At 41.8% G+C, this 18,199-nt stretch overlaps 2 protein-coding genes and 1 long non-coding RNA gene across 3 annotated transcripts in view; 1 reads left to right on the top strand and 2 right to left on the bottom strand.

Annotated features, from left to right (window-relative positions):
* The first annotated feature begins 12 nt into the window (after positions 1 to 12).
* Positions 13 to 1,646, top strand: LOC118598625. Its single transcript, XR_004947679.1, has 2 exons — positions 13 to 104; positions 365 to 1,646. It is a non-coding gene; the product is annotated as an uncharacterized LOC118598625 (long non-coding RNA).
* On the bottom strand, positions 1,558 to 12,752 carry si:ch73-204p21.2. The gene is made up of 8 exons (XM_036211384.1): positions 12,376 to 12,752; positions 7,100 to 7,132; positions 6,930 to 7,069; positions 6,198 to 6,258; positions 6,056 to 6,116; positions 5,211 to 5,282; positions 3,962 to 4,033; positions 1,558 to 3,893 (listed from the first exon to the last, which is right to left on the bottom strand). The coding sequence occupies exons 3-8, from the start codon at positions 7,046 to 7,048 to the stop codon at positions 3,568 to 3,570; spliced, it is 711 nt and encodes a 236-aa protein (XP_036067277.1). The 5' UTR covers positions 7,049 to 7,069; positions 7,100 to 7,132; positions 12,376 to 12,752; the 3' UTR covers positions 1,558 to 3,567.
* A 1,239-nt stretch (positions 12,753 to 13,991) lies between these two features.
* The window catches only part of il17a/f2 (interleukin 17a/f2), a 7,427-nt gene continuing 3,219 nt past the window's right edge, over positions 13,992 to 18,199 (bottom strand). The window contains exons 2-4 of the mRNA XM_024296101.2: positions 15,041 to 15,150; positions 14,620 to 14,777; positions 13,992 to 14,550 (exon numbers count right to left, since the gene is read on the bottom strand). Of these exons, the coding sequence (XP_024151869.1) occupies positions 14,316 to 14,550; positions 14,620 to 14,777; positions 15,041 to 15,073 (426 nt within the window). The 5' untranslated portion in view covers positions 15,074 to 15,150 and the 3' untranslated portion in view covers positions 13,992 to 14,315. The remainder of the gene's footprint in view (positions 14,551 to 14,619; positions 14,778 to 15,040; positions 15,151 to 18,199) is intronic.

The following is an 18,199-nucleotide window of genomic DNA, read 5'->3' as shown; positions in this document are numbered from 1 at the left end:
CGCCCTTCCCCCCACGCGCCGAGCCACAGGCGCCGCGCTCGTGAGCTACGTGCGGATTCGGAGGAGCCTCGTTTAAAGGAGCAGCCCCGTTTATTGTTGTGCTGGTAAATAAATACATGTTTGCTGTGATCACTGATTCAAACGATCAGAACTTTATTTAAAACACATTTTGAAAAATCCAAAATTAATTCTTAAAATACACAAACAAACAAACAAACCAGTTTATGGATGACATTAGAAAAACGGCAAAAAAAAGAATAAAAACCGTTTTTAAAGAAACCATCTGCTATAAAATCTGAAATCCTTTATTTATCCAGTATCTTCTGCCTCTGTCTCGCTGCTGTTCTGGTTTCTGTTCTCCCAGCAGAACATGCAGCTGTCAGCAGGCAGAACCGAGCAGAACCGGGCTCAGAGATGACACCACACTCAGAATAAGACCCAGAAAGATGGAAACCCTCTGAAGACAAATCAGCTTTTAAAAATGACAGAAATGGATGAAGAACGACCTCAAAACTCAAACCAAATATACAAAGTTTAGTCGTTTTCCTTTAGAAAATCGACTTTTCAAACCCCAATATTTATGAGTCAAATAATAAATGATGCAATTCCCCTTTTAGTAGGATTTGAAATGTGTAATCACAAAATACTTTACAATATATTTGAGTTATTTTTAAATTAAAACTGAATTGATTAGTTTTTATCTTCATTTGTGACGGATCCTCAAAAAGCTGTCGGTGTGAAAGCCACTCCAGCTGCGGTTCTGATCCCAGGATTCCAGGTCCATGGATCTTCCAGGTCCACTTCCACGTTCTAGAGCAAACCGATGGATGGAGGGGACATCCAGCAACACTTCGTTGAAGACAGCAGAGTAAATAATAAATCTGCTTTTCCACCTTTTCTGAGGCCCAAAGTTCTGTACAGTCCCATCCGCCAGCGTTTATACAGCCGCGGCGGCAGAGCTGGCGTCCATGACGGCGCCAACCAGAGAACTCTGAGCCTCCATGTCTCAAAAGTATCTGAATCTTTCCAAATAAGCCCAATTATGTCTGTATGTTTGACTCATTTCCCACAATGAGCCATCAAGCAGAACTCTGGCAACTGTCTGTCTTTAAACGCAATTCTCCAATATTATATCACCACATAGGACTTACCAATATTCTTTGTATGGTTTTCACGTTGAAATATTCCTTTAAGCTTCTCAACAAATAATTTTCCCATCCATTCCTGCATCTCCCAAATCAGAAAATGGGGATGCTGGAGCCTATCCTATCCGCTGCCAGGTGAAGGTTTAATGTCTTTTACTACACAAAAGGCCAGACGTGTCACAATAAATGTACATTTCTTCACTTTGACTCCCCTTAAACTGTTTTTAATTTTATTTTCTTTAGTTCTAATTCTTCAATATTGTTTCAAAAATATTTTTTAAAAGATCAAAGTCTTAAAGCAGCTCAAATGTTCTCAACTTTTCACTTAAAAAAAGGTTTTCTAAATGAGTCTCACTGGTCTTGGTGTCATTTCATCTTGTGCTTCCAAAAAGTCCAAACAGAATTTTCTGAACACAATTTATAAAGATTTATTTTTACAGCAGAATTTCTGCATAAAGTAATTACAAGTTCTTTATTTAAAAAATGTAAATTAAAAAAAAACAAAACTGTCCAATCATAAATTATCCTTCAAATCCCTTCAAAACCCGAATACGGCGTCACACTGATCTGGACCTGCAGAACCCGAGGCTTCCCTGTTCGGTTTTCCCTCTGGGCTCCAGTTGTTCTGGTGCTGAGCTTCAGGGTCCAGCTGGTTCCTGTTGGACCATCATATCAGAATGTGGACCATGTAGAGACTAGAACAGAAGCACTGCTCTCTGAGACACAGGAAGCGTAAAGTTCTGAGGATTGGACCGACGCGGTTCCTCTTCCTGGTTTCAGACAGAACCAGAGCAGCAGTTCCAGTGAGAGAACCGGACTGACATTTATTCATGTAAAACAGCTGATCCGGCGTGATCATCTGATCCACTGACTTCCTCAAAAAGATTCTAAAATCCTGTTTTTGGACCCGACCTTCCCCCAGGATCAGGACCAGCTGCTGTCTGTGTCTGGACCCGACCCGGTGGAGGAGTGCTGTGATGATGTCACTCTGCAGAATCGGCTGCTGCTGAGGTCCCTGAACGCAGCGTCTCCCAGCCGCAGAGCTTCTGTGATCTTCACCTTTGACACAGATTCTCTCCTAAAGTTCTGCTCCAGAAAATCAAAGCGGTTCTTCAAACTCGTCCTTCTGTAACTCAGACGGACGAGTCAAGTCCTGCAGCTGTTGGCTGAGAGAAGAACTGCTGCATTTAGTCTCTGGACCGGAACCGAGTCTGAGGAAACTTCCAGCATTCAGCTCAGTTACTGTATTTTATACACACACACACACAGACACGGCAAAAAGATGTTAACGTTCTTCCAAAATGTATCATAGTTTAAAGTGAAAGGATGACAAAGCAAAAACAATCAGAAGTAGTGAATTATGTGCACTCTAAAGACAAATAATGTTTTGTGTTTTTAACATCTTCTTGTAGCTTTTCCCTCCTAATAGAGGATCTATATAAAAGAATTTACAACTAAAACTGCATTTCTTAGAATTTCTTAATTCAATTAGAAGCAGATGAGAACCGGACGAATGACGCCGGTACTGAACTGTCCAAAGTCTCCCTGTTCCGCTCCAGTCCGGAAGGATCCACTTGCAGACAAACAGATCTATTAGTGCCTTCGTCCTCCTCGTCTGAGCTGGAGTCTGACTCAAACTGTCCGGCTGGATAACTCCAGTGTTCCACACCGTTGTTTTGCTAGGCTAATGCTAGCATGGGCTTGTGAGAAACGGTAAACAGAGTGTAAACAAAGGCTGATGGGATATCAGCAGAGCTAACTTCCACCCCAACAGCCCCGCCCACAACCTAGAATCGTATTTCTAATGAGCTGCAGGAAATATGTCTTAAAAAATGAAACAGGCTTTTGGATTTTGACTAAAAACTGCAGAGTCATAATTAAGAGACCATTTGGAACGATTTTACAAGAGAAAAAGTATAGATGGAGTTGGATTTTAAGATGTGGGAGGAGTTACTCAGCAGTGGGAGGAGTTACAAAGCAGTGGGAGGAGTTACAAAGCAGTGGGAGGTGTCATGTGGCAGTGGGAGGAATCATACAGCAGTGGGAGGGGTTACATAGCAGTGGGAGGAGTTACACAGCAGTGGGAGAAGTCATGTCACTTTTCTCCCCATTAAAGTTTTTATCTTTCCATTGAGTTTTGTTCTTGTTCTTGTTGTTGTTCTCCCAAGGTTCTCGTTTCTTCATCATCATCATCATCAGTCTCTCTGCAGACCGGAGCGTTTGTGAGTTTCACTTGTTGTTGCTCCTCCTGATGTGCACGTCGTCCGTCACACTTCATGATCCCTTCATTGACTTGAATCAAAACTTCATCAGAGAAGCTCTTATTGTGAAGGTCTGTTTCCTGCTCTTCTTGTGTCCTCCTCTTCCTCACCACCTGTTTCTGTCAGAATTCTTCATCTTCCCCCTCCATGTTTGTTTTTCATCATTCATCCATCTCCAGCTTCCTATCAGGCAGTGGAGGCGCCTCCTCCTCCTGCCCCCCCGCCTCCTCCTGCTCCTCCTGCTTTACCTCAGAGCTGTGAACAGGTGAGTCTGTGAGGCGGAGCTTCTTGCTGACCCGGGCATAGACAGAGTTCCTGTCTGGACCGCTGAAGTGCAGCGTGACAGCAGATCGAGGCGCGCCGTCACCATGGGGCTGAGGAAGACCATCACCGGCTGAAGGGGAGGGTTCATTGTTGCTGTTGCTCCGCCCCCATTCCAGAGGGTTAAAGAGGTGGGCGGAGTCTGAAGGAACAGAGCCGTTCAAATCTACAAACAGACAAACAAAAGTTACTGTTTGCATCAGTCTCTCATAGTTTTTCAACAGTCAAGCAAACCTTTACTCTCTGGCGCCACCAGGTGGCTTCTCCAAGGAATGAAGGAAACTGGGGTTTCCTCAGGAAGTGAGTCTGAAAAACAAGCGGGAATCATGGGGAATGTGGTGAGAAACTGAAGACAGGAAGATCTGAAAACCAACTATGAGTCTGTTTTATTAAGCCCCGCCTCCTCTTCCCGGCAATCAATCAAAACCAAAATGAACAAATGCTGCAGTTCCCTAAAGGACCACTAGAGGCTGGTTTCATTTTTCTATTGACTCCCATGTTTAAAAGTGTTTACTCCACAGATATGAAAACTGAACTCTGGGTGGACTCAACAAAAGTCTGCGTTGTTTCTGACGTGAGCGTCATAAACGTCTGCGGTTTGTGGGTCATAACGAATTCTAAACAAAGATTTTATTTTAGAAGTGATCGTGTGAAATTTGGTACTTTTAATTTATCTCTAAAACTCTGTCATCCATACTGAATCTGTTTGCTTGTTTGTTTTCATATGATTGCTAACATGCTGTTTTCTGAACTTTATTCCAATTATTCTGTTTTCTTTCACAACACTTTGAACTTTCTCTGTTTTTTTCAAATGTTTAATATAAATAAAATCAACATCAACAATAATTTGCCTAAAAATGAATTTTGAATTGAACTGAATTTAAACCTTTAAAACAGAATACGTGACCCCCACCCCTAAGGAAGGATGAGAACGTTCCTGCATCTGCAGAGATTCTCCAGTGACTCGACCTTCTCCATCCTGACAGGTTCCTGGGTAACGCTGGAGGTCAAGGTGCTGAGGAGAACCTTCAAGCACTAAAGACTCACTAATGTCAGGTGTTCTGGCGTCCAGCTCATTAGACTGGAGGAACATGCAGGCTGCTCAGACTGTTGAACCATCATCTGGTAGATCAGAGTTCAGGTTTCTCAAAGGAGCTTTCTCCTGTGTAGATCTTTGATTCTGATTTCAGATCATTGGTTCTGATTTCAAATCATTGGTTCTGGTTTCAGATCATTGGTTCTGATTTCAGATCATTGGTTCTGGTTTCAGATCATTGGTTCTGATTTCAGATCATTGGTTCTGATTTCAGATCATTGGTTCTGGTTTCAGATCATTGGTTCTGATTTCAGATCATTGGTTCTGGTTTCAGATCATTGGTTCTGGTTTCAGATCATTGGTTCTGGTTTCAGATCACATTCCGGACATTCAGGTGATTCAAAGGCTCAGAAGTGTTCTCATGTAAAGCTCTCGAGGCTGACTGACCTTCATCGGTCTTTGGCTCCCCCTGCTGGATGTGGAAGGGACTGCTCGGAGTTTCCTCTTTAGGATGAAACTCTGGACACAAACAGGAGACACGCTGAAGGAAAACAAGCAAACAAACAAACACAGCAGACTTCTGAAGCTCACTCCTTCACCTCGTCATGAATTTCTCTTCTTGTGTGCTTTCCATCTGTTATCGTTTATCTCAGTTTTCAGGGTCAACAAAGACGGTTTCTCCGATAAACGTTTTTTCTCTCTGACATGTTTCAGCTTTTCATCCTATATGACGAACAATGTTTATTATGACTCCACTGTGACTGAATGTGTAGATTTGAACATTTCTGCAAATTTATAATAAATTCAAGATTTTTGCTGTTTCTGGTTTATTCACTTTATTTTAAAATCATTATTTTTTTATGTTTCTAAATGTATTTATTTAGTGTAACTCTTGTATTTTTCCTTTTGAGGCAGTTTTTATTCAACTGAAATTCCAGTGTTTAATTTAGAATTTTCCGCTTTTTAATCTAACACATCCGTCCATCCATCCATCCATCCATCATCCATCATCCATCCATCCATCCATCATCCATCATCCATCCATCCATCCATCCATCCATCCATCCATCCATCCATCCATCCATCCATCCATCCATCCTCTGAACCCACTAAATTAGAGGGATTTCTTGAGCAACTTTAGCCTCTATTCAGTCATCTTACACTCATTTCACACAAAAATACAGTTTAAATCTTTTCTGCTTCTCCAGTGGAGGAGGAGCTCCTCCTCGAGGTTTCTGGTTGACAGCAGTCCATCTTTGGCGGTTTCATTTCCTGTGTCTCCATCCTCTCACCTTTCTCATCCTTCTGGATCTCTTGGATCATGGGGTTTTCTCGGACCTCCTCGAGTCTCACCTGCCGGCGTTCAGGTCAAAGACGTGTTCACGTGAGTCTGCATGAAAGCTAAAGATTTTCTGTATTTTCTTCGTTTCTCACCACTCTGATGAGCGCTGGGGGACTTTTGGCTGATTCTGGATCCTTCAGCTCGAAAGAACGTCTGAAAAAAGAAGAATCAATAAAATAAATCCAGTTTAGAGAGAAAAACTTTATCCAGTTTACATGTAATTTACTTTACATGTGTGTAGGCTTTTATTTGGAAATAAACTGGATGCTGCTTCCTGTTCACCTTAACTGCCCAACGAGCGAAGAGGATCAAAGGACGACTGAAGGTCACATGACCTTGGGTCAAAGGTCAACAAACTCTTTAATCTGAAGGATTGATGTTGATCCTGCAGAAACAACCGTCTGTAATACAGTCAGGAGAGGTTTTTCTTCCTTATTATTAATAAAATCACCAGAAGTTGAGGTGAATAATAAATCAAATTTGAGCTTCTTTCATTCAAACCAGATCACCAGTGAATGACTTGTGAGGATTTTTTCTTAAATGTAAAGAAAAATGATTAAAATCCCAAAAGTTTCTTCACTGAAGGTCATCTTCCTGAGACGGTTACCATGGTGACATGACAACCACACAGGGATGGGCGCCCTCCTCTGGCTGCAGATCAGTGAAAACGTGTTGGAGTTCTATGTTTTCTACGAACGTGAAAAGCTAAGACTGACCTGAAGGAAGGACCACCAAACCTTCAGCAGGAGCTGAAAAAGTTTCTGCTCCAGGGAATCTGTGAATGTTCATGCTGGAAAAGGACAGAATCGGAGACTGAAGCTGACCTGTTGCAGTCGCTGCAGAGAGCCGTGAGGAAGATGGTGAGGAGGAGGAGCAGGACAAAGGCCGGGACGAGACCCGACGAGAGGGAGGATGCACTGAGTACCGACTCCAGCGACGCCATGGAGACGGGAGGAAGCGGGAGGAAGCGGGAGGAAGCGGGAGGAAGCGGGAGACCTCCCTCCAGCAGGTGAGCAGCTTCCGTCAGCTGAGAGGAAGCAGAGGAAACGGGATGGAAACCAGGATGTGAAGAAACATGTTTGATCATCAGAAGCTGCTGCAGATGAAAAGAATCATTACAAAGATTTTAAAAGTTAAAATCTCCATTTGTAGAAACAGAATCCTCCTCAGATGGTTTCATTCCTGTTTGCATTCTTCACATTTTCAAGGAAATCTGTCAAACATCCAGCAGAGGGCGCTAATGAAGAAAAGTTGGTTCTGTTTTACCACCGTTTGAGGTTCTCACTTATCACTCTTTAAATAAGCTCCAAAGTTCTTCCAGTTAACCCTTTAGCGCCTGCGCTTTAGCACCACATTTATGCTAACTCTTCGCTTTTCCCGTTAGCGTAATCCCGAAATTCTGAAGCAAAGAAACGCAGATTTGTCTTCATTCCATCAACGGTTGAAGACTAACATTTATTCCAAGAACGTGAGTTACTTTGTGTCGTCTGTGACGGCTCCAGTATCAGAGGATGAAGAAGTGATGAAGTCACACTGCCCCCTGTGGTTGGTTATGAAATTGCACACACTTTGCTAAACATGTTAAACTTAATTTTTTTTTATTTCTCCAGTAGTTTCTGTTTTATTATATTTGTAAAAAGAAAAATTGAAACCGAAATAAAAATTTGATTTCAAATATTTATTATTTGCCATAAGTTTTTAATAACTTTTACATAGAAAAAAACAGAAAAGGAGCACGAGGTTTAACATTATCACTGTCATTAATATGTGTTTACAGAGAAGCTGCATTTCTGTACACAACTGCTCACAACCACACACAACGACACACCCAAACATCCATGTAAACAGAAGAAACACGCACACTTATTTACACAGATCCACACAGACAGCTGCACAAACTGTACGAGCGAACACACACATTCGTGTAAAGTGAGTTCCAGAATCAGAGAGTGAAACTTCCATCAGTCTTAACTGCAGCTTTAAAAACTCTTCAGTGTTTCAAAACTAAACCTAATTACAAAACGTCTTAGGCGCTAACATCAACTGTTAGATGCAGCCGTTTGAGGAGATTTCCCTTTTAGCCTAAATCTAAAAACCTGCATCTTTTTCTTGGTAGTGTCTGTATTGTCTGCAGCGTCTGCATCGACTGCAGCGTCTGCAGCGTCTGCAGCTCTGTCACATGAATGTTTGCTGAGTCATTAGAAAGCCTCACGATAACAACAAAAAAACAGTAAATAATAAAAAAGCGTCTGTATACAAAGAAATACAGAAACTTTTTTTTAAAAAAGTATCATCATCTGCATGATATCACCATGGAAACAACAAAAATTTTGCTGTAAAACAGAAAATTTTGAATCAAACCACTAAAACATTTATTCCCTCATTAAGATCGTTGTAGAGACAAGCTCTCCCCTCATGGTGGCGCCGTCATGAGCTGTGGAGATGTTTGTTATTCCGGCTTCAACCAGACAAAGTTAACGTCATAATTAACGTTTACGAAGTTGCAACTCAGAAAGTTTGGGACAACTTTCTCCATAAACATGTGACAAAGTTCTCCTTCTTAGAGCCCGTCCCAGCAGAACTCTCCGGACGAGACGTGGCAACGCTCAAACTGTGGTTGCCATGGAAACAAACGCAACCCACGAACAGAAAAAAACCAAAAGGGTCACCTGAATGGTGAAATGATCAAAATTCCAGGTTTTTTAGACGTTAAAGAGCGGTTCGTGTCTTCAGCTGCTTGTGTCCCTGAAACGCTGAATGAAAATGTCAAAGTATTTGTGTTGTTTACAAATGAGGAGAATTGACTTTGACACAGAAATGTGCTTCATGAGAAATGCTTTCAGCTGCTCTGCAGCGTCCACCCTCCACCCCTCAGGGGGCTTTTCTTTAACGTGAAAAGGTTCGTTTCCTGTCTTCATTTACATTCCAGGTTCGGTTTCCAGGTTTTAACTGAATCTTGTTTCCTTTATAACTCAAATATCAAATATTTTGTTGAAACTGAAGCAGATCTGATGTTACGTAATCAGAGCAAACAGTCCATCAGTGACGGTCTGTCCAGTTCCAGGAGAACTTTGGTCCCTTATTTACATTCAATGCCATAAAATAACAGATGGAATGCAATGAAAGCTGCAGATATGAAGCACTGGAGGCAAAGAATGTGCTGAGTCATGGTCTGTGTGCTGAGAGCAAACAGGTGGAGCAGTTTCTGGGCGTTCACCTGGACTGAAGCAGCATCTTCACCCTGAACCCGCCAGGAGTTTATGGTTTTATTCACTCATTAGTGCACTTTAATGTAAACAGATTTATCTGTTAGCATCTAGAACGAAGACGGCAGCCGTTAGCTTAGCTTAGCATAAACAGTTCACTGATGCAGATCCAGGTGGATTTTCCCATCAGGACCAGAACAAAGACAAACGGGATCAAAACCATGAATTTCTGTTGAACAGATTTGATAAGAAATGGACTTTATTTCTTCTTCCTGTGACGTCTGGAGTCTCCATCACACCCAAACTAAGTCTGGATGCTGTGTCCTCTCATAATCATGATTCTCTAACGGACCAGCCTCTATTTGCTTTGGTTTGTGTTCGAATTGAACCAAGTGATTGTCGTGTTGACAGTAGATAAACTTTTCAATGAAGACACCAAAGACTGGGTGAGGAGTGTCTGCTTTACTCTGCTGGAGTGTTTGCTGGTCGCTGACCAACCTGGGAAGGTTTTTCTAGAGGAACGGTCTGAAGAAAAGTTCTGACTCAAAGATCCCAGAGGGTCGGTGTCGTCATGAGACCAATGGACCAGCAAATCCAGAGATCTTTAATGCTCCGCCTTAACTGTCACTGATTGGTGGGTTGATTGGCTTTCATGAGATCAGATGAAGTCCAAACCTTGTGATGTCCAGATTCGCTCCCTTCCTTCAGGTCATCGTCATGACATCATCTGCTCCAAGTGTCTGCAGGTTAAACCGATTCATGACCGTCCATAGACAGTGTTTCTGCCGTTGCCACGGTAACAACACAAACAACCTGGAGTAATGGAGACTAAGCGCTCAGCAGAAGGTCATCAACAGTTTTACATCAACGCTTTAACATCTGAGTTTTAGCTTGACTCTTCAACTGATTCTGCAGTTCATAAATAATTCCAGTGGAGGAGTTTGCATGTTCTCCCTGTGCATGTGTGGGTTTCTCCTGGGACTCCGGCTTCCTCCCACCGTCCAAAAACATGCTTCATAGGTTCAGTGGTGACTTTAATTTGCCCCTAGGTGTGAATGAGAGTGTGTGGCTGAGGCCCTGAGACGGACTGGCGACCTGTCCAGGTGTGTCCTGCCTTCTCCCATCAGTAGCTGGGTTAGGCTCCGGCACCCCCGCGACCCCGAAAGGGATGAGAAGATGAATGAATGAATTCCAGAGGATTCTGAACCGGAGAGAAAGCAGCTTTATAGCGATCAACGTTTACCAGCTGATTCTGCTTCATAGGATGTCGGAGCAAAGCTGTTAATTCCTGTCATGGCGTGAACGACTAAAGAGCTACTGCATGACAACTGATAGGATTTAACTTTTAACAGCACTAACATAGTCGCTGCACATTTTGCTTTGTTTGTCTCTGGTTTTCTGAAACTCTTCAACCAGGTCATCATTGTGACACTTTCTCCTGCAGGTGTGTGTTGTGGTAAAGTGTAGCACCTGAACGCTGAGAAAACCAAACTAATACTCCGGACAAGTCAGGTCACTAATAAACATCTGAGAGTGAATTTGGATGGTGGGTGTAGAATCTGTAGGTATAGAGGTCATATAGGAGTCCATACTCGTAATTCCGCACCAGTTTTAAGTGCAAACAGGAAATAAGCGTCCGAGGCGCACAGGGAACTGTAGATAGTGAAGACGGTGGATGGAAACTCGTGATGACCAAAGACAGGAAGCAGATCAACAGACAGGAGAATTCACAGAAGTTTGGTCGGCAATGGAGAGACTGACAATGAGACGGGAGTAGCCGAGGGTCAGGGAGATAGACAGTCGGGGCGTAGCCGGGTCAGAAACATCCACTTGAATGAGTAAAAAAACAAAAACAAACAAAAGTACGACCTGGTGATGTGGGACAGAGTGGAGGAGTGTAAACACAGTAGAGCACAGATGAGATGACTCAACCTGGCTGTGACTCTCCTAGCAAGGCCAAGTGGGTCCCACACTGGGTAGTGGAGGTTCCTACGCTGTCCACCGGGTAGCTGGTTAGCATAGCGAGCTAGCCCACAGAGTGTCTACTTTAACCGATGTGGGCACAGGTGGGACCACCAGTGAAACTTGAAAAAACCCATTCGGGTCCAACCTTTCCTGTCCACTCTACATCACTTGGCCTTGCTGACTGGGACTGATGAGGAACGACAGATGTGTAAGGGTCATTAGGGTGAGATATGTAGCCCAATCTAATCAAATAATCTTTGATTCTGTTGAAATCCACAAACATGGACAAGTACCCCCCCACCCCCACAGCCAAATACCTTCAGGATGGGTCATAACCCACGCCACCGACAATCCGATGACAAGCCTCATGGTACTCCCTGAGAAATGTCCTTCACCGCCAAAGGCAGACCATCCAGGTCTTCACCAGACTCCAGCACATCCTCACAGCATCCCGATCAACCAACCAGCCAACACCAAGCCCCTCCCCCTGTGTTCACCAACTATATCGGGTCACGATGGAAAAAAACGTTTTCTAACGTTTACCGACTGATTAACAAGTCGGTCTCTTCTGGAAAGTTTGACACTAATAATTGAGAATTTTGGGGAATTTTGTCTACATAGTTCTTGGGAAACTTTGACAGCTCACTGAAGATCCATAAATTTGCAGCCGTTGGAGCCAAAAGTTCAACAGCCCTGAATCCTGGATCCTCGAGGGCTTTAAAACCGCTCGCTGCCCGTTGGACTTTTGGTCAAAGATTATTTTCCAGCCCAGAGGAGAGTTAAACAAACCCTCAGTTCCTCCAGCCTCACTGAGCGATTCTGCAGCCAAATGTTCTCTGAAAGAGTTCAGGTAGAAGTCTGTAACCGTATGTCCAGCAGAAAAAACTGCAGGTGGTTGTGACGAGAATCTAAGACAATCAGAATTCAAGGAAAATTCCTAAAACAGTCGCGGTTTCGTCTCCACGGAGCTTCAGTCCGGAGCTGATAAACCTCCAACGCCTCAGCTGCTGCGGTGAGGTGAAACGTAAACATTCCTGCTTTGTTCTGAACAGTTCTGGCCCTGTGGGCTAACAGGTAGACATAAAGGGTGCAGACCGACCTGCGTGTAGAGTTCTGGTTCTGGTCCGGGGTTGTTCCTGCTCCACGTTTACTCATTGACAGACTGAACAAACAGCGATCTGCTCCAGCGAGCTGCTTAAAGACACACAGAGCGCCTGCAGGGCGGAGCAGACAAACACCTTATCTCTGAACGGCAGACGCCACGGGCGGAACCGCCACCGGTTCTGCTCCGATGGCCGTGATCCTGGGGTTCAGGTGGAGATCAGAGACCCTTCTCTCTGTGATGGACCTCAGACATCTGAGCAGCAGAACTCCGAGAGGATTAACACCTGATCTGGTCTCTGGATGGTGGATCACCTGCAACAGCATGTGTGCCACCACTAGGGGGCGCACACCGGAGCCTCCATGGGCCGGTTCTGAGTTCAGATTCTATTCATTCTAGTTCATTGATGTTTTCATTTCACGTCTGAATAAATGAAATACATCTGTAGATAGAAAGTTTGTTTTGTTGCATCCTGAAGGTGTTTGTTGCGTTTCAGATGCAGGAAACAAACAGACTCCAGCAGGTGAGAGCGACCTCCAAGCTGGATCAAAGGATCATCATTAATGTTCTATTGTCTGAGTTTCCTGTCAAGTTTTCAAATATATAAAGTTTTCAACAAACACAAAGATTAAAGAGCTTAACGGGCATTGATGCTTTAATCTTTAGAACATTTTGACTGTTGTGTCCAAAAGGAACTTTCCTCCAGAAAATGAAGGAGGAGGAGATGGTCAGAATACAGAACCACATCGGACCTTCTGCTGGTGGAAAACACACACACACACACACACACACCCACACACACACACACATATACCCGTTTTTTAGTCCTTATGAAGACATGTCGATGGAGGGTGTTTTTGGGATCCACCTTCTCTATACTGTGTCGAAAAATAATTTCATTTCTGGATTCATGAAATCGGTTTTTTATAGGGAAAAATAACTTAAAATATGAAGAAGGATTGCTATTTAAAGTAATTATTTTACTTGCAGCATTTCCTGTGATTTTTTAACTGAACAGCTAAATTATTACAATTGTTATGTTGACGTTTAATTTAACCACAAGAACAAAAGCTTGATATTCTTAAAAATTCTTAATGAAACCTGTTATATTAGGAATTAGAACAGTGTTAAAGGGTTAACAGGTTTAGTACTAGTTATAGTTTTTAAACTAGTTTGATTAAACCATTTTCCCTTATTTTTTACTTTAGAAAACAAAAATAAAAAGTCTTTTTTGTCCTTTTGCTCGCTGTGGTCTTAAGATTTTCTTCAAGTACTGAACTACATCAGTCCTGTCCATCAATGCTAACTTCAATGCTAACTTCAGTGCTAACTTCAATGCTAACCTCAGTCTTTGGTGTGTCTGCGGCTTTTCTTCTCGTTTGACCCGAACCTGACAGGAAATCTACGACCAGCTGAGACAGTTTTAAAAATTAGCATTCTGCTAGCTTTTGGACTATTTTTGCATTTACCAAGATTTTTCTAGGAGTTTAGAGTTTAGCTAATATTTCAGCTACATGCTAGCTGTTTTGGCTAATTTAGGCTTTTTTCTGTTTCTTGGGGTAGTTTGAAATTAGGCCATTTTCAGCTATAACTGTTTTGGTTAACCGAAGTTGTTTTTTTTTTTTTTAATTTTTGAGGCTAATTTGCATTTAGCATTTATTTGTGAGGTTCTGAGAAATAATGACGATGTTTGACACAGAACTTGTTTCAGATCTCAGCTTTGAACACTTCAAGACATGTTTATTAAAATAGCAGAAAAAAAAACAATATTTAATGAAATGTTTATTAAAATAACAGAATCAAGTCCATTTAAAATAAATTAAAAACATTCCCTATTTTTTTTTTTAATTACAGAATTAAGTCCATTTAAAATAAAAGTAAAATATTTCATCTCTTCAGACCGTTTATTCAAAAGCTCTTCCTCTGTTCCGGTTCTGCTAATTCGGGTTGGTCCTGGCCCAGACGCAGGTGCAGCCAACGGCCACCAAACGGTAGGAGGCAGTGTAGCAGTGGCTGCCTTTCACCCGGTTCAGAACCAGAATGTTCTGGTAGATGGGGACAGAGTTCAGGCTGTAGTCCTGGGACGGTCCGGAGACGGGACTGGAGCAGAAGCTGCTGACGCACTCGGCCTCCCACAGCGTGGACGGGATCTGGTGCTTCACCGAGGTGGATCTGAACACAGAAGGAAGCTGTCAGAACCGTCAAAGCGGTCCAGAACCAGAGGTCCAGGTTTTTACTGACTTCCATCTCCATGGAGACATGGATCTCTGCTGGATGTTTCCGTTCCCTCTGGAGAAGGAGGAGGTCTCCGAGGAGAACTGCAGCGTGATGTTGCAGTCAGGAGGATGAGGAGCGCCTTCATCAGAGCCGGAGGAGAACCGCAGCGAGCTGCAAATCACCTGAGGACAGAAGACCACCAGAGATGACCCGACCAACCCAACAGAACCATTTTCATGGCCCAGTTTAGATGGAAACTCCAGAGAGGAAACCAGGTCTGAAGTAAACGTTTGGATCCAGGAATCCACAGAAAATAATTCAGAGTTCAGGTTGAATAAATCATTTGTTTCATTTACATCATAATTTAACTGAAACCAAATTCTTCTAAATTCTTCACTAAATCTTGTTAGACATAAAAATAATTAAAAAACTTCTTCAGACTCACCATCAGAGCGCAGACGCTGTGTGGCAGCTTCATCCTGTCTCTCCGGTCACCTTCTGATCTCACCTCGCCAAGCTCTCCAGCATTTAAGAGGATGAGCGCCGTTCTGTCATCTGATAACCCGCCGCAGAAAACAGTCAAATATTTGATCTCTGCTGCTTTGATCTTTCAGGTAATCAGAGTCTGATCAGAGGATTCTGATGAAAAGGACACATTTTCTCCTCTGATAACATCTCTGACAACATGACGGGAAAAGTCTATAAACAGACGGCAGGCCACGCCCAGCCGTCCCCGCCACACCTGCGGAGGAGGCGGATGGCGAGGTGGGACTTTCAACACTCGTGAGGGGAAACTGTCTCAGGTGATGCAACGCAGCTCGCCAACATCAAAGCTGAAGAATGAAGGTCAACAACTTCTTTCGAAGAATTTCGTGTCTAGGCCTCCTGGTGAGCGTGCCGTGGACCCAAAACGGCCCACAAAGACAAACATCAAAAATCTACTCGCAAACATCAAAAATCTACTCAGTTCCTAACAACTTCATCTACTGCAGATCTTTTAGATCAGGAGTGTCAAACTCAATCACACAAGGGGCCAAAATCCAAAAACACCCCTGAGGTCGCAGGTCGAACAGGATAAACATTTATTGAACTCTAAAACTACATTTTTAAACTTTAAAACTGTAACTTCCTAACATAATTATGAACTAGATATATAACATTACCTGTGATGATGCTAGTGTGAATGCTGGAAGCTGAATTTGGCCGCTGAAGATGCTGAAATTGATAGTTAGCTAAAATATTAGCTAAATGCTAAATTAGCCTAAAATTAAAAATAAATAAAAAAGCTTAGGTTAGCCAAAATATGTAGCGAAAAAAATAGCTAAACTTCAAAATATCCGAAAAAATGGAAAAAAGGCTTAAATGAGCCAAAACTGCAAACGTGTAAATATTAGCCTAACGCAGAAACCGCCTAAAAAAAATTAAAAAAGGCCTAAATTAGCCAAAGCAGCTAGCATGTAGCTGAAATATAAGCTAGAACCCAAATAGCTAACAAATCTTAATAAATGCCAAAATAGTCCAAAAAGCTGCAGAATGGTTATTTTTAAAACTTTAATACTGTGATTTTTTAACATAATTCTGAATAATAAAAAGGCAGGAATATTATTCCAGAATAAATCAACTTAAACCTTAAATAACTTTCAATATTTTACTCTCCATAAAAATATATTTTGTTAAAATTATACAAGTTAGATTTGAGGACAAGATAACATCGGATCATTAATAGCAATAAAATAAAATGATCTGGAGGGCCGGATAGAATTATCTGGAGGGCCGGATCCGGCCCCCGGGCCTTGACTTTGACATACGTGTTTTAGAGTACAATCCAATCCTGATTAAGGCTTACTCTGATAAAAACTGTTTTAACATGTTCTAGTGGGATTTTTCTGATGAAGAACATAGATAAAGAAAAAAAAACTGCATTTCTGGTTTTTCTTTTTATTTAATTCAAATTGTTGTGAATCAGAATAAAATACAGTTTGAAAAAGACTGTACTTGACATGTAGAAAATACAGTGGGCGGAGCCACAAGCTGCCATTCTGATCATCCACCTGCAGACAAATAGATCCATGAACGTCTTTGTTTTCCTGATCAGAGCTGGAATCTGGATCAGATCTGATCTGATGTCGACCACCATTTTTGCTGTACCGCTAATGTTAGCTTGGGGGTGTGAGGAGCTGTAAGCTAGCAGGAGAACACATAAACAGGTGGATGATGGGAAGGGGCAGACTTACTCCACATCAACATGAACTTCTGCCGCTCTGCAGAAACTATGTCCCAGAAAATGACTTTTTTTGTTTAAAAACGGCATAATTGTGATGAAAAGTCGTCTGGGAACGCTTTGGAAACAGATCAGAAGATAATCCAAGTGGAATTTCAAATGTATTTTGATGATGTGACTAACAATAAACTCCGATGTAGTTCATGTGCAAAAGAGAAGAATTTTCAACTTGAATCCTTGAGAAAAATACAGACTTCTGCAGTTCCTGAAGTGATCACTAGGAGGCTGATTACACGCGACATGAGCCTGTTTTTACATGAATGTTCAGCTTAACAACATTTAAGGAGAAATAAAAATACAATTCCAAATATTTTAGAGTAAAATTGAATTGAATTGATGAAATTGTGAATGAATCTCTGGACCTTCCAGCCGGGCAATATGAATAATCTAAAGTTCATCAAGAGATTTACTATGAAACTGCAGCAGATCAGCAGGAGGAGCCCTGAGGGCGCAGAGGAACGGCCTCGCATATTAATGAAGAAACTGAACTTTATTGGGACTAAACAGAAACCAGAAGTCGACACAGAAAGATGAAGATCTGAGAAAAAGATAACTGTAGATAAACATGATCAAACACAAAGAGGTTCAGTTCATGACGACTGAAACAAACGGAAGTCAGCTAAAAATAAAAACAAAACCAACTAAAGTGAAAGAAGCTCACAGATCCTCTCAAGTAAATGATCAACCTGATCCAGTGAAATCATTCGATGTCTACCGTTGTGTCGAATTCTCTCACTGATCCGAACCATCAAAGACTAAAGCGTGCAGGACGGTCAGTGTTCTGGATTTAAATAGAAATATTCAGACACATGATCAGTCATTTTTATCTGTATGAGCCAAACATGATGTCACCCATTTGTTGGAATAAATACCTAATAAAAATGAACATTTTACAAAGACTTTATGAATCCACTGAGGAAGAAAACTTCACCGAAAAAAATGAAACATTCAATCAATCAACAAAAGTTCTGTAATTTGTTTGATTTAAATTTTTGAATTTAATTTTTTTTTTTTTTATCCAATTAAAATTTAGGGTTTGTGGAAAATTGTAATCGATAAAAACAAATACTCTTAAATCAAACAGATCACACAACTTTTGTTAATTGATCCAATGTTTCACTTTTTACAGTTTTGGATAGTTTATAAAAAAATAATTGTCATTTTTTTTTCCAAATGACAAATGATTCAAACAGATGCATTGTGGTCTAAATTCCACAGTCTAAGAGCATCGATCGATGCACACTCTTTTTTACAGAGACTTCTTGTTTTTTGTTTTTTAACTTGTCCTGTCCAACAGCTGAGCCAACAGATGTGGGCTGAGAG

Source organism: Oryzias melastigma, linkage group LG3 (genome assembly GCF_002922805.2).
Source record: "Oryzias melastigma strain HK-1 linkage group LG3, ASM292280v2, whole genome shotgun sequence".
Taxonomy (NCBI): domain Eukaryota; kingdom Metazoa; phylum Chordata; class Actinopteri; order Beloniformes; family Adrianichthyidae; genus Oryzias; species Oryzias melastigma.
The sequence above is the reverse complement of the archived record's forward strand: the minus strand, read 5'-3'. Positions and strand labels throughout refer to the sequence as shown.

Excerpts from the sequence above, each read along its gene's own strand:
- si:ch73-204p21.2 (XM_036211384.1), bottom strand. The coding sequence starts at position 7,048 with ATGGCGTCGCTGGAGTCGGTACTCAGTGCATCCTCCCTCTCGTCGGGT. Across the intron at positions 6,117-6,197 it reads CCCCAGCGCTCATCAGAGTG|GTGAGACTCGAGGAGGTCCG; the intron begins GTGAGAAACGAA and ends GAACGCCGGCAG. Across the intron at positions 3,894-3,961 it reads GGTGGCGCCAGAGAGTAAAG|ATTTGAACGGCTCTGTTCCT; the intron begins GTTTGCTTGACT and ends GTCTGTTTGTAG.